The 22,986-nt window shown below is 45.7% G+C and overlaps 1 protein-coding gene across 2 annotated transcripts in view; it reads left to right on the top strand.

Annotated features, from left to right (window-relative positions):
- Positions 1-22,986, top strand: part of LOC142258121 (cytosolic phospholipase A2 delta-like) — a 64,181-nt gene that overhangs the window by 33,538 nt on the left and 7,657 nt on the right. For both annotated transcript variants that reach the window (XM_075330591.1, XM_075330590.1), the window contains exons 10-15: positions 6,789-6,826; positions 13,967-14,102; positions 14,238-14,374; positions 17,079-17,301; positions 18,997-19,114; positions 19,824-19,961. In XM_075330591.1, coding sequence (XP_075186706.1) covers positions 6,789-6,826; positions 13,967-14,102; positions 14,238-14,374; positions 17,079-17,301; positions 18,997-19,114; positions 19,824-19,961 — 790 coding nt within the window. The remainder of the gene's footprint in view (positions 1-6,788; positions 6,827-13,966; positions 14,103-14,237; positions 14,375-17,078; positions 17,302-18,996; positions 19,115-19,823; positions 19,962-22,986) is intronic.

Below are 22,986 nucleotides of genomic sequence, written 5' to 3'. Positions count from 1 at the left end.
CGCAGAGTTTGGGTATTCCTTTGGCAAAAGACAAAACGGAAGGGCCAGTGACTGCTTTATGCTTTTTGGGCATAGAAATCGACACGATGGCAATGGAATGCCGCTTGCCGGAAGGGAAGTTGGTGGATTTAAAAGCGTCAGTGCGGTCATTATACCAGGCTAAAAAGGTGAAGCTGAGAGAGCTGCAGTCAGTCTTGGGAAAATTGAATTTCGCCTGTCGCATCATGCCGATGGGGCGCATATTTAATAGGAGATTGGCGAGCGCGACTGCTGGGGTGACAGCGCCGAATCATTTTGTCAGAGTGACGAGGTTGATGAAAGGGGATCTGCTGGTTTGGGATTCTTTTTTAGACAAGTATAATGGTAGGACACTGTGGATGAGCAAGGCAATGTCCAATAGTCAGATTGAGCTGTTTACGGATGCGGCAGGGGCGACGGGTTTTGGAGCGATTTTCCAGACTCATTGGTGCGTGGAACAGTGGCCACAAGCATGGAAGGAGAAAGGGCTGGTGAAGAATTTGGCTTTGCTGGAATTGTTCCCGATCATAGTGGCGCTCGAACTGTGGGGCTCTGAATTTTCGGGTAAAAAGGTTTGCATGCATTGTGATAATATGGCGGTGGTTCATTCGATCAATTCATTGTCAGCAAAATCTCCCCCGGTGGTGGGGTATCTGAGGCATCTGGTGCTCCGTTGCTTGGCACTGAACATTTGTGTTGTGGCGAGGCATGTGCCGGGGGTTCAGAATGAAGTGGCTGATGCGCTGTCTCGGTTTCAGTTTCGCAGGTTCAGAAGGCTGGTGCCGGGAGCAGACGACGATGGAGCACTATGTCCGGAATGGTTGTGGGATCTAGCCTTGGCGTAGCTTGGGAGGGCATTAGGAGATCGGTGTCTGAGGCTACTTGGTGCCGATACCAGGCAGTGTGGAATGAGTGGGAAGAGTTAGGCGGATCGGAGTTCATGGGGCCGGGTTATAATGGCCGAGTGGTGGGGGTTTTGGCGGTGATTAGTGGCGATTTTTCAGCGGGGCGGTCCGTATCGGTAATGAGTTACCGTTTGTCAGCCTTGGCCTTTTTATTCAAGTTGCAAGGTGTGCGGGATGCCACGAAGGATTTTCTAGTACGGCAGGCCATGAAGGGTTTTAGGAGAGGGGTGCGGTCGCGGGACTCTAGGCGGCCGATATCGCTACCATTGTTGGTGCGTTTAGTGGGCTGCTTGGGGGAAGTATGTGTGTCCCCTTACGAGCAGAGGCTGTTTGCAGTGGCATTTGTGTTGGCCTTTTTCGGGGCCTTTCGGATTGGCGAGTTGGTTAGTCCGGCGAAGCAGGTAGTAGGAGGTTTGTTGTTGGAAGACGTAACGCTTGGAGTTGATCGGGTGGAATGTCGATTACGTTTTTCCAAAACGGACCAGGTGGGGCGTGGGCGCCTGGTGGTTTTGTATGGGATACCTGGACACCCATTGTGCCCGGTTGGGCAGGTGGCGGAGTTTTTGAAGATAAGGGGAGGTTATCCTGGGGTTTTCTTGAGACACATGGATGGTTCTGCGCTGTCCAGATTCCAGTTTATTGCGGTTTTAAAAACTGTGTTGGCACGAGTAGGGGAGGTGCCAGGTGACTATGGGTCACACTCCTTTCGGATTGGGGCAGCGACAGAGGCGGCCAGGTGGGGCTTGAGTGATGATTGTATCCGGCGTATTGGGAGATGGGAGTCGTCCAGGTTCCGTTTGTACATACGGCCTCACCTGCTGAGGGGTGAGGGGGAGTGACTCGGCTGGTTTGGAATTACGGGGGTTAATAGGTGTTTATTGTGAGACATGGTTTTTGTTCAGTTGCTGTTTATTCTTGGTTTTATATTTTTTAGGTGTGTGCCTGGTGTGGATTCTCGGGCATTCCTTTCTTCACTGGGGAGCGTTGCGGGCGGATGTGCGTCCCGACGGTCGGCAACTTGGCGTGGCGAGGACGGATGCACGGGTCAAATGGATCGGGATTCGGGGCATGACCTGGGGGAGAGTTTGGCCAGAGGTGGCTTACTATAGCAGGATCGACCAGGATCCTAATGTTCTCATTTTGCATGTGGGGGGGAATGATTTAGGGGTGAGGACAGCAAGGGAACTAAAAAGGGACATTAAGCTGGATCTTTTGCACCTGTGGAGAGCGTTCCCGGGTATTATTATCGTATGGTCGGATATTGTGGCTAGGGAAAATTGGCGTTTTGGGAGGTCGGTCGACCGTATTAATAGGGCACGTATTAAATTGAATAGGGCGATTGGCCGGTTTGTGGCGCGGAATGGGGGCTTGGTGGTGCGACATAAGGAATTGGAGGAGTCGGCAGGTCAATATTTGAGGAGAGATGGGGGTGCATCTCACAGATATCGGCTTGGACTTGTGGATGCTTGGTTTGCGGGATGGTCTGGAGCAAGCCATAGGGGTGTGGGGGGCCCGGGCCACGTAAGGAGTCACGCGGCCGGTCTGTGGCGGGGGGATAGGTCCGTTCCTAGAGGCTGGGAGCACCGATAGTCGGTGGGGAGTATGAAGTCACTCAGGGGTAGTGGCTTCAGACAGGATTGGGAACTTGTGGGCGTAGGTCCTGCAGGTTCTGGGGAGGGGTATTTTAACGATGGAACGTTAGTACCCCACACCTTGGGTTGGTTGGACACAGCCGAGGTGGTCCTCTGGGCCAGTGGTATGTTACGGCCAGGGGATAAGGATGATTAGTGGCTTCTTGGACGGACCTATCGGTTGTTTGCCAGTTGGGAGGGTATACATGTATCGGTTTATGTTTAAAGAGGGTGGCATGCTGAGCCACAAGTTTTGATACATGTATACTGTTAAATAAAAGCTGTGGCCATTCGCCCAAAAAAGTTATGTCTTTATTTCAAGTAGAGTGGTTAAGAGGTGTTTTGGTACATGGGAGACCCAATTATCCCTTTTAGATACGTCAAGATTTTGCTGCAGATTTCTGAAAATACGTGTCAAAACTGCACAGAGTGGGCACTGGGCCTAAAGAATCACTGAATTAACCTCATGCTGTCGGTTCACTGCTTTTTTACATCCTAGACATATCCCTTTACATTAGGGTGTGAAAAGGAAGTGATTAATCAAGGACTAGTAATTTCGTGACTGCCACTGAGGCTATGTGCGCACAGTGCGTTTTTCGCGTTTTTGCGCGTTTTTTCGGGTGCGTTTTTGGCATCAAAACTGCATGACTTTGCTTCCCCAGCAAAGTCTATGAGTTTTCATTTTTGCTGTCCGCACACAACTTTTTTTTTTTATGCTGTGTTTTTGAGCTTGAAAAAAAAAATGGACATGTCAGTTCTTTCCTGCGTTTTTCTGCGTTTTCCCCCCATGCAATGCATTGGAAAAACGCAGCAAAATGCAGAGATCAAAAACGCAGCCAAAAACGCACCAATTCGCGGTAAAAACGCATGCGTTTTTTGACGCGTTTTTTTCGACGCGGGTGCGTTTTTGTGCGTTTTTATCGGCCAAAAACGCACAAAAACGCAGAGTCAAAAAAACGCAGCGTGCGCACATAGCCTAACAGCGTTCAATTCCCCCTAGATGTAGCAAAGGGAATTGAGCAATGCGTTTGTAGTGCTTATTTTACCCTTTACTTGCAGTGGCCAATAGTGCATGGTGCATGTAAAAAGTGTGACAGAGGGAGATGGCTCCCTCTGTCATGCCGTCAAGTCCATGTAGCATAATTAAGGGGAACTGATGGTTGCAAAGGCAACTGGAGGCCTAAAAATGGCTTCCGATGTGCCATATAACCTACAATCAATATACAGGAATCCAATAAGAATTTTTATATCAAAAGTGAAAATTTTATTATAAGCATAGTGCACAGCAGTATCATATAATTTATTACAAATAGACAACACGTTAATGGATATGAGGGGACATGTATAACTGCAACAAACAAGAAGGTAACAGTCTCTGACCAATTAGTAAACAAGTATTTTTGCATAGGCACAGGCAATATTAGTTTTTTAGCAATCACAGGGGAATCACTTGTATTGAAGAGCTAACCATCACATGTTTAAATGTATCCAGAAATAGATGCAATTTTTAATATATACCTCAAACGTAGGATGAGATGTTACTATTTAAATATTAGTAACCCTGGGTCACATATATGCTATCTACAAATGGATACCATTCAAATACACATGTATCTTGCATATATATATAAGGTTCATTTGAAACCCCCTTAAGATTCTATGCCCAGTGGCTATCACCAATAATTACCAGAGGCCATATTCTAGTGTATAAAGTAAGTCACCCAGTGGTCGTAGGCTGCCACCTCAACCTCAACGTGCGTTTCACTGCTCTAGTTTTGTCAGGAGGCTTAGTTTAAAGCCTAAAAGATCTTACAAGACGCCTGATCTATTAAGCAGCCTATCAGTATAACACTGACAGGCTACATAATGCCTTGTACTACAAAGGTAGTGTAGTGTATTACCTATACGATCAAAGGACCTGGGGACTAATACATGCTGGAACAAAATAAAACAAAATGTTTTGAATTGTTTAAAAATAAAAAAAATGTTCTCAAAATAAAACGTAATTTAATCCAATAAAAAAAAAACATGCCCCCCCCCTCTCCAATATGCACCTATCTGGTGTTACCGGGTCAATACTGACAAATTAAAATATATCATTATTTATCCCATCCTGTGAATGCCACAAAATTAAAATAATGCCAGAATTGACAGTTGTTGTTTATTCCTTCTCAAATATAAATTAAATAAATAATACAATTAAAAAAAAAAAAGCAAACGTTACGAAAAAGCTCTGAAAAATGAAAAAGTTATGGCTCTCAGTATATGATGAAAAAAAAGTATATTTTTCATTTAATTATTTTCTTTTGCAAAAGTATTAAAAAAAAAATACAAACAGTTGACTAAAAAATGTTCACCTTTATGACCATGAATATGGCGACACAAAAACAATTTATATTTTTTAACAAAATTCCAAAAGTAATAAAACTAAATAAATTTGGTATCTCCTTTAATCGTGCTGACCCACAAAATAACGTTAACACCACTTGTCAGCAAATGGAAAGAGTAAAATTCAAAATTGTTTAAAAACAATTGAATTTCTGTCTTCCTTCATTTATTCCCATAAAGAGTTAATAAAAGGTAGCATTAGGGTGCATGTAAAAATGGTGTGTAACGTCTGTCCTTGACCACAGTCTCAGGATGACTGTCACGGACAGGCTAGGGCTAGCCATCAAGTTGGCAGGATCTCAAGAACCCTGAAACCCTGTACAGGGATTTGGAATTACACAAGGTCCAGGAGATTACTGCCTATGGAAGGCTGCAATCCAGGAAAGAGTGGTCGTCAGGCAGGGTCCAAACCAGGAGGCACAAAAAGGGACAAAATCGACAGGCAGAAGCGTAGTCAGTAAACCAGGCCAAGGTCAAACCGGAGATGGGAGTGAAGTACAAAACACGGGAGGCAGGAGAGTAGTCATGAAATCAGGCAGAGGTCAAAACCAGAGATGGCAGCGAGGTACAAAAACGGTAGGCAGGAGAGTAGTCAATGAGCGGGCAGAGGTCAAAACACTGGGATCAATAGTCAGAACAGGAGCCAGAATGAAGCAGAACTACAAAACTATCTCTGGCAGTGACCAGCACACAAGAGGGGGAATTAGAAGGGCGTGGTGTCTTCCCATTGGCTGTAGCTGAATGGTGTAACTTCAGCTGGAAGACACACACCACCTACAGTCAGCCAGTGGTACTGCAGGTCCCAGGGAAACCCAGCTTAGTGGATGAGTGGAGCCTGCGCCCACCAGAGCCACTGCCATCAACCCCTCTCCTAACTCCAGCATAGTCCATGGTGGGAATATGGCGGCGCTTGGTGACTGAAGTAGAAGTCGCAGAAGCGGACTCCGGTGAGGACAGGCTGCTGACAAATATAATTCATTCTGGATGAAAACAAGCCCTCATACAGCTATGTTAAAAAGGAGATTTTTGCAGGCATCGCCAGCCATCATGGCGGCGTTAAGGTCTATGGAAACTACAGATTCTACCACTCTGCCTGCTAATTTCTCTGAAATTGTTGATCAGCGGAGGGAGATATGAGTGTCGACCTACAGACTTAGGCAGACTAGCAAGAGTAAATGTCTGCTGGGCTGCTTGTTAGTCTCTTTTTATTACATGCTGTGGGGTAGCCAGTCATGTTCACTCCCCTCCTATATATGCTGGCGGGACTGTTTCATTAATGCCAGCTATAGTTTACCTATACTGGTCTGGTGAGGTGTTTTGATCCAGATTTGCTGGTGGTTATTGTGCATTATTGCTGTGAGCGGTTGTGGTGTTAATCCTTGTTGTCTTTTTGTTGCTTACCTTCCTGCTCTTGAATTTCTCCTTTCTGGTCAGAAGAATAGAATAGCCAGGCACGAGACTCTGGCATCTCCATCATTAGGGGTAACACTGAGGTTAGTGATAGCCTAGGGTCCCCTATCATGAGGGACTGCAGAGGAAACCTCTGTCCCTTGCTATTCTACAGTCACATCATGCCACTTCTAGAACAAGACAATTAATAAATGCAAAAACAAATGTGTGTACATTAAGGCCAAATTAGGCCTGGTTTTTAATGGGATAAATAAAGGCATTACAAATTACACAATTTATCCCCATGTGCCTAACTATCGGGGGATAAACAAGTAGTGGCACAGGTTATACAATGGTGGACAGTTTTATATTAAATATTATATATTTTTACAAAAAGATTGTGATCCTTTTCAGTAAGCGCAGTGATATAACCAATGACATTCTGTTCCTCTTTCAGGGGAAGCCTTTGGACATGCAAATTCGATTAAATGAATGGTATGGTATTTTCTTAGAAACAATTATTTTTGTCAAATATTTGTACTAACAAATAAAATTAATATACAAAGGTATAAAAATACAGATCAGCACAAGATGTCCTGCAGCTCATTCTGGGGGCACATGGGAGAGGGTCCATAGATAAGAGACGTGCTCAATGCTTCTTCTAGATTACAGTAGCACAATGATAGTGATTTTACAGTTGTGAGAAGTAGGAGCTACAAAATTGCACCCCTGCATTTGTATCCTTTATGTATCCTATAAAGAAATTCATGTAGGAAATAGAATCTTAATCTTTCATGTTTATCACAAATAACAGCTCCAAAGAGCTGCTGTCACGGGTGTGTCACGGGTGACAGTTGAAAAATGCCAGTTTCTTCAGAAGATCTTTTAGTTCCATGGTTGTGCGGTACCTTCTGGTATCCTCCATTTTTAGTTACAAGTGAAAAGGTTTTGGTACCGTGTTAGCCAGTTGAAACTGACTAACACAGTACCAAAACCTTTTCACGGGTGAGAGACAGTCATGTGATTTCTGTCCATAGAAGGTCATAGCGTTTGGCTGCACAGAATGCTGTCTGACTTTCCATTGTTCCTGCTGTCATTATTCATTGGTATAGGTAGCTTTCCTGCTGGATTTATCCCTTCCCCTTTTAGACCCAGCAGGAGCTCGGGTTCTACGCAGCTGCTGTTCATTAGCATTCTCTCTGTGCTTATGTAGCGCCCCATGGGGCTTTAGGGTACTCGTCACCAGGCCAGTGGTTTCTTGGGGTTGCTGTGACTGGCCTGACCCGGCTCCGTGCCCTTGTTGGCTACATGAAAAGTCAAACAAACAGGTGTCCAGTGTAAATGTGAATGGAAGGAGGGCGACAAGTCCCTGGGAAGCATTTCGCCGGTTGCAATGACGACTGGGTCTCGGCCTCCTCTGCCGCAGACCCTTCCTGTGACTTTTCCTCTCCCAGGGTGGTGTTGGATGAGAATGGGGGATGCTTCGCAACGCCACCCATGGTATTCGGCCAGGAATTAGCTGCCGCTGCATAGTCTCTCTCCGGGACAGGTGTTGGGTGCAGCCAGGATGGTATCATTCCCCACAGGCGGAGGGGGATTACCCTGGGAGGTTGGTGACAATGGGGCGGCAGTCCATGGGAGCGCCGGAGCGCAGGGCGGCGGCATTTACTCAATCACCGGGTGCGGGTTCCAGATGCTTTTATTTTCTGGGTAAGATGATTTCGTACCCTAGGTGCTGGTCCTCGCCGTCGAAGACTCCGGTGGATCCCGGGCAGGTCAGAGGTCCTGTCCTGTCCGGTCTGGTAATCAGTGGGCTTTCTCCTCCATGCACAACTCTGTACTTGGTGGATCCCCGTGGCCTGAAGTGTCTTGGGATCCCCTCCTGCTCTCTCTCTCTCTCTCTCTCTCTCTCTCACTCTCTTTCTTGGCCCATATGGCAGGCAGCTTGAACCTCTCTTGGGTCGGACCTCTGTCCCCGTTTCCAGGTTCCCTCTTTGCTGATTATCAGTTGAGCTTGAAGCGTCTTCCTGAACTAGGGCTCTGTACTCCGCCTGTGCTCAGTCCCTTGAGTACTCACACCGTACTCTCCCTGGTGACTGTACTCCTTTATCCCACGATTACTGGTACCGGGTTCCGTCCCTCCAGGTGTTGCTAGCCCCGGTCTGGCTGGCTCCCCTCTGCAGAAGACTCCTGCAGAGGTCGGTGTGGTGTTACATCCCAGACGGTTCTGTTCTGCCTCCCTGAGGGGTGCCTGGCAGCAACCCCTCAGGGAGCTGCTCCACAACGTGTCTGCTCTGTCTCTGTCTGACTGAAACTAACCTCAACTTCCTGTCTGCTTTGTAACGTACTCCTACTCCTGCCCCCCCACCTTTGCAATGATTCAGATCGTTGTTATGGTGACTTGGAGTTCCCCCAGTGCCTGTGTCTGCTAGGAACAGTCACTTCCTGACTGTGTTTAGATGAGCTATGTGAGGTGTGTGTAAACTGTGTTAACCTCTTCCTGCCCGGGAAGGATATAATGATATACAAGTAGCGACCAGTCTTAGGGGTGCGACACTAATACATCCCTTCCTTCCTTGGACTGGTGCTGGTTACATTCTTCTGTTCATTCAAGCCCTGGGTGTAATTAGGTGGCTTGTACTTTTGTATGGTATTGTTGCAGAAAGCTTTGCTGAACTTCTACCTGAGTCATCTGTAGATAAGTAGTTCATGCATTTTCCCCCATGTGTCCTCCTAGTGTCTGCTATAGTGCTTAGTGGGGTTGATGAAGATTTCATCGCATCTGTTCCCTATTTAGGGCCCAGCACTAGGGATACCTAGGATCAGGTATCCGGCTCGGCACATAGGTGTGGAACCTATCTAAGGTGGTGAGAGACCCCAGGGGCCAGCAGTAGGTTTGGTCAGGGGTCACCAGCTTCCCATTCCCTAGACACAGGGTTTCCCTTTCGCCATACGCTTGGAATATAAAGAAGACAAAGAGATTGACTACTGCCAGGTATGACCGGGACATGTTTGAGATGGACGGTAACAAACTAGAACTTGTAAAGGACTTCAACCTACTCGGATCAATGATCACTCGAGGCAGTGACGACACCGGAAGTCAATAGGAGAAAAGCTGTGGGCAAATCAACAACGAAGTCACTGGACAAGGTCCTCAAATCGAGGAACATTTCACTGGTGACAAAGACACGGCTCGTACATAGTCTGGTCTTCTCTGCAGTAACATATTGATGTGAAACCTGGACGATAAAGAAACAAGACAGAAGAAGAATCAACAGCTTTGAAACGTGGTGCTGGAGAAGGATGTTATCAATACCATGAATGGCAAGAATAACAAACAAATCAATTTTAGAATAAATCAAGTCAGACGTCACTGGAAGCAAAGATCACCAAGCTGCAACTTGCCTACTTTTGAACACATAATACAAAGAGCGCAATCACTGGAGAAGGACATTATGGTCGGAAGAATAGAAGGAACCATGAAAGAGGAAGAACAATAACCCAATTGCTTGATACTATCAAGATAATGGCGGAGAAGACCCTGGTGGACCTATCTAGGCTGTGCAAGATCGATCTTCCTACAGAACATTCATCTATCAAGATGCCATGGCTCGAGTTTGAGCTGAAAAACGTTAAAAACTCCCTTTCATCAAACTGTAGAGTGAATTGTAACCTTTTTGATAAGAACATATTTAGTCGGGGGGTTTTCACGTTCATGCTTTTAAAGCTAAATCACTGTTTATGAAAGGCTCTACAGCTTTCTCTCCTTCTCTCCCTTCTTCTCTCCCTCCTTCTCTATCTCCTTCTCTCCCTCCCTCTCTTCCACCTTCTCTCCCTCTCTCTCCCTCCCTCTCTACCTCTCTCCCCTATCTCTCTCTATCCCCATCTGTCTCTCCCCATCTTTCTGTCTCTGCCCATCTTTCTCTCTCTCCCCATCTCTTTCTCTCTCTCCCCATCTCTTTCTCTCTCTCTCCCCCCATCTTTTTCTCTCTCTCCCCATCTCTTTCGCTCTCTCCCCATCTCTTTCTCTCTCTCTCTCCCCATCTTTCTCTCTCTCTCTCCCCATCTCTTTCTCTCTCTCTCTCTCCCCATCTCTTTCTCTCTCTCTCTCCCCATCTCTTTCTCTCTCTCTCTCCCCATCTCTTTCTCTCTCCCTCTCCCCATCTCTTTCTCTCTCTCTCCCCATCTCTTTCTCTCTCTCTCCCCATCTCTTTCTCTCTCTCTCTCTCTCCCCATCTCTTTCTCTCTCTCTCTCTCCCCCCATCTCTTTCTCTCTCTCTCTCTCCCCATCTCTTTCTCTCTCCCCATCTCTTTCTCTCTCTCTCCCCATCTTTCTCTCTCTCCCCCATCTCTTTCTCCCTCCCCATCTTTTTCTCCCCATCTTTCTCTCTCTCCTCATCTCTTTCTCTCTCTCCTCATCTCTTTCTCTCTCTCTCTTCATCTCTTTCTCTCTCTCTCCCCATCTCTTTCTCTCTCCCCCCATCACTTTCTCTCCCCCCCATCACTTTCTCTCTCTCCCCATCATTTTCTCTCTCTCCCCCATCTCTCTCTCCCCCATCTCTCTCCTTCCTTTTCTCCCTCCTTTTCTCCCTCCTTTTCTCCCTCCTTTTCTCCCTCCTTCTCTCCCTCCCTCTCTCTATCTCCCCCTCTCTCTCCTTCCCCCTCTCTCTCCTTCCCCCTCTCTCTCCTTCCCCCTCTCTCTCCTTCCCCCTCTCTCCCCTTCCCCCTCTCTCTCTCCTTCCCCCTCTCTCTCTCTTTCCCCCTCTCTCTCTCCTTCCCCCTCTCTCTCTCCTTCCCCCTCTCTCTCTCCTTCCCCCTCTCTCTCTCCTTCCCCCTCTCTCTCTCCTTCCCCCTCTCTCTCTCCTTCCCCCTCTCTCTCTCCTTCCCCCTCTCTCTCTCCTTCCCCCTCTCTCTCTCCTTCCCCCTCTCTCTCTCCTTCCCCCTCTCTCTCTCCTTCCCCCTCTCTCTCTCCTTCCCCCTCTCTCTCTCTCCTTCCCCCTCTCTCTCTCTCCTTCCCCCTCTCTCTCTCTCCTTCCCCCTCTCTCTCTCTCCTTCCCCCTCTCTCTCTCCTTCCCCCTCTCTCTCTCCTTCCCCCTCTCTCTCTCCTTCCCCCTCTCTCTCTCCTTCCCCCTCTCTCTCTCCTTCCCCCTCTCTCTCTCCTTCCCCCTCTCTCTCTCCTTCCCCCTCTCTCTCTCCTTCCCCCTCTCTCTCTCCTTCCCCCTCTCTCTCTCCTTCCCCCTCTCTCTCTCCTTCCCCCCATCTCTCCTTCCCCCCATCTCTCCTTCCCCCTCTCTCTCTCCTTCCCCCTCTCTCTCTCCTTCCCCCTCTCTCTCTCCTTCCCCCTCTCTCTCTCCTTCCCCCTCTCTCTCTCCTTCCCCCTCTCTCTCTCCTTCCCCCTCTCTCTCTCCTTCCCCCTCTCTCTCTCCTTCCCCCTCTCTCTCTCCTTCCCCCTCTCTCTCTCCTTCCCCCTCTCTCTCTCCTTCCCCCCTCTCTCTCTTTTTCCCCCCTCTCTCTCTTTTTCCCCCCTCTCCCTCCCTCTCTCTCCCTCTCTCTCCCCCTCTCGCCCTCTCGCCCTCTCCCTCTTTATTATCAACATTTTGTTTCTTCATGGCCCAAACAAAACACATCAAGAAAGACACCTAAACTGCACAAAAAACGTGTCCGGTTATGTAAGGTATATTCAGGAGTTCAGTATCCGTATCATGTGAACAAAAAAGAACTACTAAAATCACACGTGAATGTTATTGGATTTACTATGTTGAGGTTATAGCATACATTTTGTAGGTAGATTATTTTTCTTCATGGCAAACTAATAAACTGACAAACAGAATGACAATAAACGTAAGTGAATCAAATACAGTAGCTTTTGCATTACCAAAGTTCCAATTTTTATTTTATCTAAAAAAAAAAATAATAAAATAATAATTATCATTGTAAACAGAAGATATAGGAGCACCATCTGTTGGCAATAACGTAGGCGCTGTTGCAGAATATAAATGTTAGCACTCGGACTAATGTTGTACTATCAGACAGAAAAGAGTACTCCGGAGTGTTGGTCTCCTTCACACGTCTGTTTGAAAAAACACATGTGTGGCGTGTTCTGTTTTGACCATCCGTGTGTTCATATGTTTCATCTGTTTGACACATACCGGAAAAAAACACAACACAGAAGTGAATGGGTTTTTTTTAATGTGTGATAAATAGATAAATACATTTTAAAGCTATTAACCAAATAAATAAACAAATGAAATAAAAACAATTTGGGGTCCCCCCATTTTCCATAACCAGCAAAGGTAAAGCAGACAACTGGCAGCTGATATTATGATGGGAAGATCCATTGTTATTGGGCCCTTTCCAGTCTAAAAATAGCAGCCCGCAACTGCTCTAAAAGTAGCACATTAGTTTAGAGGCACCAATTCTGGCGCTTCACCTAGGCTCTATCCGATATGCCCTCGTGCGGTGGAAATCAGGGTAATGGTCTATGGGATTGAGGTCAGCTGTGTAAAGTCTGCTGGCATCAAGCCCTGATGTTAGTAATGGAGAGGCATCTATCCGACACCCCCCATTACTAATCCAGTAAATAAAAACAAAATACACACATAAAAATAATTATTTATTTCAATAAACAATCCCCAAAACTTTCCCTCTTTTTGTTTATTAAAAAAAAACAAAAATAAAAAAAAACATGCAATTCTACCATAGTCCACCGAATCCAGCGTAGTATAAAAAACCCACAAACATACTGTACAAGCACAGAGAAATAAAATAAAACTCTTACCCTCATTCACCGCTTTATTCAAAAGAAAAATAAAATTCCCAGTTGGTCTGATGTAGTTTAGGGTTTCCAACAAACATCGTTCTGACACTCCATAGACTTTGCTTATAGGGAATTCCGAGTCACGCTGCTCTACGTGAGACCTGGCGCCTCTGAAGGGCGGTGACATCAGTAACGTTACCACTGTTCAGGGTTGCTGGTACACCAGGTCTCTTTGTTTGCCAAAATCCCTGGACTACGTCAGACTAGCTGGGAATTTTTTTTAATAAAATAGTGAACGAGGGCAAGCGTCTTGTTTTATTTCTCTATGTTTGTGTGTTTTTTTTTCAGATAGCCCTTTTTAGACTGAGATGGACTGTGGCAGAGCTGTATATTTTAGGTTTTTTTTAATATCATACTGAGTAAGGGAAAGTTTATTCAAACAAATTATTTTTTGTCTGTCTATGTCTTTTTTTTTATTACTGTGTTATTGGGGGGTCTGATAGACAACTCTTCATTACACAGCTGATAACAACCTCCTAAACCATTACCACATCTGGGCAATTGGGAAAAGATGAGGTGAAGTGCCAGAATTGGCACATCTAAGGTTATGTGCCATTTCTGGGTCGGCTGCGGGCTGCTATGTTTAGGCTACTAAGGACTCAATAACCATGGACCTTCCCAGCCTGATAATATCAGCCCCTAGCTGGTCTGCTTTACCTTTGCTGGTTATCAAAAATCAGTGGGAACCCATGTCGATTTTTTTTTTTTAAATTAATTATTTATTTGGCTAATAGATTATACAACTATCATCTGTGCCCATCTTTAACACTTATGCACTTTGAGGTATTATTTGCTTACAGATATTAATGTATTTTCAGCCCTGAAAAGCTTGATGTGAGATTGGGGTTTGACTTGTGTGATAAAGAGAAAATATTCCTTCAAAAACGCCAAAGACGGGTAGCTGACACTTTGAGAAAAGTTCTGCAATTGGAAGAGGATTTGGCGGGTGAAGAGGTAAGACTCTTACCCACAGTAAGGAGTATGTGGCCCAGTCTCAGTGCAGTAGTTTTTGATAATTTTCTTTTACTTATCTCATTACCACTCTTGGTGTCATAGAGACTGTTAACTTCTGCGGCTTTTGTTTTGCAGATACCAGTTGTGGCAATCATGGCAACAGGTGGTGGAGCCCGAGCGATGACCTGTTTGTACAGCCATTTGTATGGACTGCAGAATATGGGTCTGTTAGACTGTGTTACGTACATAGCGAGTGCTTCTGGTTCCACCTGGTAAGAAATGTTCTAAGTAGATTATTTTAGTGCAGTATGTGCAGAATTTTTATTTACAATGTGTATTTTGAAAGTTTACTAGAATTTTCAATTATGAGCACTAATCTAAAGGGGGCTTTACACGCTGCGACATCGCTGCCGATATATCGTCGAGGTCATGCCGTTAGTGACGCACATCCGGCGCCGATAGCGACATCGCAGCATGTAACACTAATGAGTGAAGATCAACGAGCGCAAAAACATGCAAAATCGTTGCTCGTTGACACGTCGTTCATTTCCTTAATATCGGTGCTACCGCAGGTACGATGTTGTTTGTCGTTCCTGCAGCATTACACATCGCTGTGTGTGACACCGCTGGAACGACCAACATCTCCTTACCTGCGTCCACCGGCAATGACGAAAGAAGGAGGTGGGCGGGAAAATACGTCCCACTCATTTCCGCCCCCTCCTCTGCTATTGAGCGGCCGCTTGGTGACGCCGCAGTGACGTCGCTATGACGCCAAACACACCTCTCCCTTGAAGGAGGGATTGTTCAGCGGCCAGAGCGACGTCGCATACAAGGTATGTGCGTGTGACGCTGCCGTAGCGATAATGTTCGCTACGGCAGTGATCACTAAATGTCGTAGATACGACGGGGGCGGGCGCTATCGCGTGCGACATCACTAGCAAACGGTAGCGATGTCGCAGCGTGTAAAGCACCCTTAAGTGTGTCTGCTGGTACTGAAAGCAAATGGAAACTCTAGAATGCTTTAAAGGGGTTGTCCACTACTGGTGTAACTCCTTCTCATTCCCCTTGTTTGTCCCAAAGGCTATACTTGCCTCCAATGCTGCTGTGGTTCCAATGATGTCTTAAGCCACGTTCCCGGGCCCCTGCATAGACATCCCTTGTGGATACACCTTTAGGCTTTGTGCCCACATGATTTTTTTATGTGCTTCTTTTCTGCACACATAAAAGCATCTTTTGGCAGGAAAAAAAACTGCTGAAAAACCGCACATTTTTTTATTGTTTGTGCGTTTTTTTCATTTGTGTAATTTTCCTGCTTATTTTTGTGCTTTTTTTTTTTTTTTAGTCATGGTGATTGCAGGGGTTCAGGTGCTGTATCCCCGCAATCACCGCTGGGTCTCCAGCTGATGTTACAGCTTGGGACCCAGCTCTCACTGCTCAGAGCAGGGCCCACGCCGCTACCGGCAGTTTAACCCCCTAAATGCTGCAATCAGTGTGATCGCAGCATTCAGAAGGTAAAGAGAGGAATCACTTACCTGTCCCTGGCGATCGGGTCCCTGTAATGCGATCACAGGGACCCGATTGCTGCCATAGTAACCCTGGGTCATCACCATGACGACCCCCGGGTTACTGAGCTATAGAGAGCCTCACACACCATGCTGGACGTCCTTCAAAAAGTTTATTCTGCCCAATTCCAGCCCAATTTCTAGAGTAAGGTAATCTTCTCTGATGAGTCTAATTTTCAGCTTTGCGCAACACCTGGTCGTCTAATGGTTAGATGGAGACCTGGAGAGGCGTACAAGCCACAGTGTCTTGCATCCACTGTGAAATTTGGTGGAGGATCTGGGGATGCTTCAGTAAGGCTGGAATTGGGCAGATTAAACTTTCCGAAGGATGTATGAATTAAGCCGCATACAAGGTTATCCTGGAAAAACAGTTGCTTCCTTCTGCTCAGGCAATGTTCCCCGACATTGAGGACTGTTTTTTCCAGCAGGACAATGCGCCATGCCACACAGCTAGGTCAATCAATGTGTGGATGAAGGACCACCACATCAAAACCCTGTCATGGCCAGCCCAATCTCCAGACCTGAACACCACTGAAAACCTGTGGAATGTAATCAAGAGGAAGATGGATAGTCACAAGCTATCAAACAAAGAAGAACTGCTTACATTTTTAATTTTTTTATGCACCAGGAGTGGCATAAGGTAACCCAAAAGCAGTGTGAAAGACTGGTGGAAAGCAGCCAAGACGCATGAAAGCTGGGATTAAAAATCATGGTTATTCCACGATATATTGATTTCTGAACTCTTCTTGAGTGAAAACATTAGTATTGCTGTTTGTAAATGATTATGAACCTTCTTGGCATTATTTGAGGGCTGAAAGCACTGTGCATTGCTTTGTTATTTTGACCATTTCTCATTTTCAGAAAATGAATACAAAATTAATTGCTTGGAAATTCGGAGACGTTGTCAGTAGTTTAAAGAATAAAAGAACAATTTACATTTTACTCCAAAATATACTTATAAAGAGAAACATCAGAAATATATATTCCCATATAACATTCTTTTTGCTTCCTTTTTATGTCATTTTAAGGCTGCGGCTACGTGGCAAATTGTGTTGCGCAACACTGAAATTGCAACATCACATCTAATGATTTCTTTTGGTGTCTCCTTGTGATTTGTGACATTTGCATGTGTTTTTGACTGTGTCGGATTCTAGTTACAAGCCACATGGAACTCACTTGCCATAGATTCCAATACAAGTCACGTGCGTTTGCAACGTGGCTATTTTTTACGGCAAAATCAGAGCTGTAAAACAGTCGTGACTGCAAATTGCAGGTAACTAACCCAAATTTTTTGTCTCGTGCTACTTACATAAAGAATTGCTGTCGCAAGACACACGTCACCATGTAATCTGAGCTAAATTTTCTTTGTTTACCAATTGGTCAATTTATTAACATTATCTTTTCTTTCTATTAGGACCACAAGTAAACTGTACGAGGATCCAAACTGGTCGCACAAAAAGCTGTCTGAAGCCATAAACAATATAAAGAACCGTGTGACAAAAAATAAGTTGAATACTTTTTCAATGGATCGTTTAAAGTACTATCGCAAAGAGCTCCAGCAGGCGGCCAAGGACTGTCAGAGACCCTCATTTACTGACCTCTGGGGACTAATGCTTGAATCAATGTGGTACAATGGGGTAAGACGTTTTCGCTGCTGCAGAGCTCAGAATGCTGAGCTGTGTATAACCTCGCCCACACCACTGATTGGCAGCTTTCTGTGTACATTGTAAATTTGCAGAAAGCTACTGTAGTAATCAGCGGTGGGGTGTAGAGTGTTGCTGGGCGAGGGATGAAAGAGCTGGTCCTGGCTGGGTAGGTGGATTTGGGTCGTGTGGGCTGGTAACCCATGAAGGCTACATACTGCTGCTGACGTTGGCTGGCCAAGGCAGGATGACGCCTTGTAAATACATGGAGACCAACAGTTTGTTTCAAACAACAGTATTTTACGCAACGGTTCATTCTCGGCAACAAGTTCACACATCAGATAGCAGGCACAAATCTTCCAACACGTTACACTTCTAGAATGCATATTCAGTCACTATCTCCATACCCACTGGGTTTCTTCAGGTCTTACTGGTCCTGTGAGTTACAGCACAACCCAGCCTAATGTTAGAGTGCAACTTATCAAGGTCGTCTTCCCTTGTACCGGCTCCATGTCTATTCTCGTCAGAGGAAAGAGGTTCACCATGGCCAGAGTAGAGCCTCGCCCACCCAGATGCTTCTGTATCCATGTCTCTTCATCTGTTTTGAGTAAGCGGTAGGGTGTATCCACTAGTGCTATGGCAGATTCTGGCGGGCTTGAGGGAAAATCCGCTAGGGTAAGCCAACTTCATTCACATACCAGTTAGGATTAACCCGTTATCTTGACGGTTAGGGGCCTGGCCACTAGAGTACTGCTCTCAGGTTCCTATTGCCTGGGGCCGCTAAATTTTAGGGTCGGTCTCTTGTCTCAATACTGTTCTCACTCTGCCTCCTTCAACACTCTAAAATCGCGCTCTCTCATCACTAGTCTTTTTTCTTTCCAATGTTACCTCAAACCACCCACTGTATATGACCTTCATGAACTACAAACTATCCGTCCTTAACTATCACTCACTAGATCTTCACTGACTTTTCCAGAATGAACTGTCTCTTTCCCTTTCAACTAACTCCTCCCATTGTGGGCTAGTCCCAACACTTAACTATTACTTACCCAACAGTCTAGTAACTTCCTTATAAGTGCTATGCTATACATTATCACATCTTATGGTTACTATACAGTAGACCTTGCATCATACACCACTATATATACAGATACATTACATTACAGCTCACATGGCACAATATTTATAAAAGAGGCAGGACATTACTCACATTACAATACACGACAATACAGTGACATGATTGGTGTCTTCAAAGGAAGTAATGCAACAGCACAAAGTACACTCCCTTACAGGGGCAGGATGGGACCAAGAGGCACAAGACACCTAGTTCTGTACTGATAACCTCCTAATGATAAAACACTGATGTTACTGAAACAGCAAAACACAGCCCAGTAAGTGATACAGCTTGGGAATATAGTATATATCTTTTTCAATCAAGAATTACTTCTTAAGAAGCCATCCGAGAGCTGTCGGTTTTTCATGGATCACTAGTTCGGACTAGGAGGTGAAGGTCAGGTGAATCGAGGATTTGCTGAAATATCTACATTATATCTGCCATGACCCGGCAAACCAGGAGCAAACTAAACTGTGTGGAATGTAACATCTGTATTCATAAAACCGAATGTCCAGCGTGTTCTGCAATGTCTGACCTTCTTGTATATTTCTCATTTCTTTATTTTCTACTTCCAGAGAAACGAGAGCAGGCTTTCTGATCAGCAAGCAGCCTTGGACGATGGTCAAAACCCATTACCTATTTATCTTGCACTTAATGTGAAACAGAACACAATCAGCACACTGGATTTTAAAGGTATCTTCATTGCTGGACATCTGTCATACATCAAATATAATAACTAGAATCTATTTTGTATGTTATTAGCCAATGGTATGTACAAAAAAACCACTGCAACTTCAAAAAGCCAAAATTCACCAAAAAAGTGTCCTTTCCTTGCTGATTTCTGTCTTGTACTTATAATGAGGAGTCCTAGTAGTGTAAAGCTCTGGATATGAACCCCTTAAAGGAAATTACTCATCTTAAAGCAGTATGATGTAGGCCCAGAGACCCTGAATCCAAGGATGTATCACTTAGTCTACTGGGTGCAGCCGTTGTGATGCAATCAGAGTTTTTTCTGCTGCAGATCTAGCAGAGCTTGGAATGCTGAGCTGAGTATAACCCCGCCTACTCCACTGATTGGTAGTTGCTAATCAGTGGTGGAGGCGGGGCTACACAGAGCAGAACTAGGAGGCACGAGACACCTAGTCCTGTAGTGATAAAACACTGATTTTATTGAAATAAGAACACACTGCCTAATAAGTGACACATGGCTGGAATCCGACTTTGTCTCATCACAGTAATAATTTATGCCATTATATATGGGAGCAATTGTGCAAGGTCAAGAAATTGGTACAAGACCTGGTGCAGAGTGCCTCATAGCGCCAACCACACAGTATCATAACACAATTGCAGAAACGGTAACTAACTGAATATGAAATCAATTTGTTAAATATTGTAATTTCAGAATGGTGTGAATTTACCCCCTATGAAGTTGGACTCCTCAAATATGGTGCCTCCATCCGAACAGAGGATTTTGGAAGTGAATTCTACATGGGTCGACTGATGAAGAAACACCCAGAACCTCGTATTTGCTTTTTACAAGGTAAGGCTTCATGCATGTGGCCATATATTTTCCCCATATAACGTTTTAATTATTAACTTACAGACTTCTTGTCACAGATTGTGATGGGATCACTAGGGACAGTGGAGCCTTAACTGGCCCTCAGGCTAGGGGAATCCTGGCTGACCCTGATCCCAGAGGTATGTCTGAAGGTGATGATGTTTAGGCCGCCTTCCTTGCCCTAGCTTCTGAACAGCCCTGGTCTAGTGGTTCCCCTCCCTCCACCCAGGAGAGGGCCAGGACATGAGTGATGAAACCCACACAAATAAACAGACGGGGGGGAAAAATCAAAACTCAAACTCACAGTAATCACTCACAAAGGTATAAGCAATACGTGATCAGGAGGAAACTAAAGGCAAGCAGAAAATAATCATACAACAAGAGTGTTTCTACAACACACCACACAGACGTTCACCAGCAACTGGACAATAAAGCACACGGACCGGGATCGCATAAAGCAATAAGCTATAATTGGCATGGGAGAACAGGCTCCACCATCTTAAAAACATCGGAGGAGACTGTGATAGGTCTCCTGCAACATGTGACTCAAGCAGCAATCAACAGGCTAGCAGAAATTAAAGGGAACCTATGACCAGTTTTTTCAATATTGAACCAAAAAGCTCCTGGGCTGCGTTCTATGAAGGTGCACCTTATTTCCTGACTCCTCTTGCAGACCCCACAAATACTTTTTTATAAAATCTGCCACCACATATGTAAATGAAGCATTCTGGTCAGATGGGGGTATCCTTTTCTTGGTCGGATGGGTGTCCTCTTTTTTTTCTGCTCCTGTCCATTCTTTTTCCGCTGTTTGCCGTCTTCCTTTGATGATTGATGTGGATGACACCTCCGTCATCATCCACGTAGCTGGGCTAAATCGCGTGCCTGTGCAGTCATTCCCGGCTTGCTCAGATGCACTTCACTCTGCCCCATTGCGGGCAGAGCCGAAAACATAGGTGCATTTGCGGGAGCTGGTGGGTTCTCTGTGCAGGCACAAGATTGTGAGAGAGCTCACCGGCTTCTGTAAGTGCCCCTATGTTTTTGGCTCTGCCCGCAATGGGGAAGATCGAGGTGTGCCTTTTCAAGCCGTTAATGACTGCGCAGGCATGCGATTTAGCCCAGCTACGTGGATGATGACGGAGGTGTCATAAACGTCAATCATCAAAGGAGGATGGCGAACAGCGGCAAAAGGAGGGACAGGAGCAGAAAAAGAGGACGCCCATCTGACCCAGAAAAGGACGCCAATCTGATCAGAACAGTTCATTTACATACGTGGCGGCAGATTTTATAAAGGTATTTCTGGGGTCTGCAAGGGGAGTTAAGGAACAAGGTGCTTCATATAATGCAGCCCTGGAGCTGAAGAAGGTGATAATTTTGGGTTAAGGCTACTTGCCCACGGGAGAACGTAACCACTAATTTTGCCACGGAAAACCTGCGGATTTTCTAGATTTTCTAGATAAATCCGAGGGTTTACGCAAGTAGAGACATTCCCCATGTTATCCTATGGGATTTGGGGAGCGCTGTATCAATGCTGCGATATTTGCGGCTGCGGAAAATGCTGCGGATTTCCCGCAGCCGCACATAACTGCATGTCAATTATTCATGCGGAATTATCTGCGGAATTCCCACCCCTCCACTTTGGCGATACAGGGCGGGAATTCCACAGGAATTCCACACAAAATCTGCACTGTTTCTGCAGCTTTACCGCAACAACTCAGCAGATATACTGCAGCAATGGATAGCTACGGATTCTGGGAAGTTGCTGCGTGAACTTGCGGAAATACCTGCAGAAAAGTCCGCAGGTACGATCTCCCGTGGGCACATAGCCTAATACTCAAAAAACTGGTGAGAGGTTCCCTTTAACTCCTGCAAGCCCGATTACTAACGAGCACAGCTGGTTGACGCCCAAGCCTGTCTGTGCAACTCAAAAGCAGCATCGAGTGGAGTATCCGACTCTGCTGTGTGAGTAGTGTCACACATAGTCCTGACACTTGATGGGTTTTGAGGCAGACATCATGTGACACTTCCATATGGCTCTACAGTACTCCTGTACCTTCCTATGGGTCATACAGATATTTGTATTGTGACATGCTCCATTGAGTTATATAGACACACAAGCTATGTGCCCACGGGGAAAGGGTCCTGCAGGACATTCCGCAGGAGCTCCCAGAAAACCGCAGCACAACTTTGTCTGTTTACATGCTGCGGTTTATTTGCGGAATGTCCTGCGGATATGCTGCGGTCATTCTGCATTGAGGACACAGTACCATGGCTTCGGCTTTGCATCCTCAATGCAGAACAAGTGCTGGAGTGATTGTGGAGTTCATACCTCCATCACGCAGCACTTCACTCTCCGGCCGTGTCTGTCTGCACATTGCCGGAGAAGGTGGGCGGGCCTGAACTATCTCCGGCTGTAACATGACCGGAGCTCGTGCAGGCCCCTCCCACCTCCTGCTTCCTGCTCCTGGCTCCACTGCGCTCCTCTGCACCGGAGGAAGTGACTCCGGTGTCTTCTATCAAGGCAGGTAAGTATGGGACCCTGCGGAAAAATCCGCAGGAATAATTCACATGCTGCAGATGTTTCTGCAGGGAAATCCACATTATTTCCGCTGCGGATAAAAATGCAACATGGGCACAGCACTCCCTAAATGCCATAGAGATGGCTGGGGACACGCTGTACTGCGGATTTTTTAAAAATCAGCGGAATTTCCGCAAAAAAATTGCGGCAAATTACGCAAATTTTCCGCAGCGTGGTCACATAGCCTTACGCGTGACTTCATGGTATAGAGCCCCAGGGTCTTCCTGTATCCCTATAAAGGGTCCTACACTCACTTTCTGCTTTGCGCTTTTCCTAATGTTTCGAATTAGTCCATTTATACTAATAAATGCTCCCAAAATAAAGGGGAGTAAGTTAGTGAAGATAAATAGGAGTCTTGTGGAACCAAATCAATTTTTAGAGTTTTTGGTTGGCACTTATATAACCTGATGTGCAAGGATAACCGCAGCGCTC

The sequence above is a fragment of the Anomaloglossus baeobatrachus genome, chromosome 12 (assembly GCF_048569485.1).
Source record: "Anomaloglossus baeobatrachus isolate aAnoBae1 chromosome 12, aAnoBae1.hap1, whole genome shotgun sequence".
Taxonomy (NCBI): domain Eukaryota; kingdom Metazoa; phylum Chordata; class Amphibia; order Anura; family Aromobatidae; genus Anomaloglossus; species Anomaloglossus baeobatrachus.
Note: the sequence above shows the minus strand (reverse complement) of the source record. Positions and strands in the feature narration are given on the sequence as shown.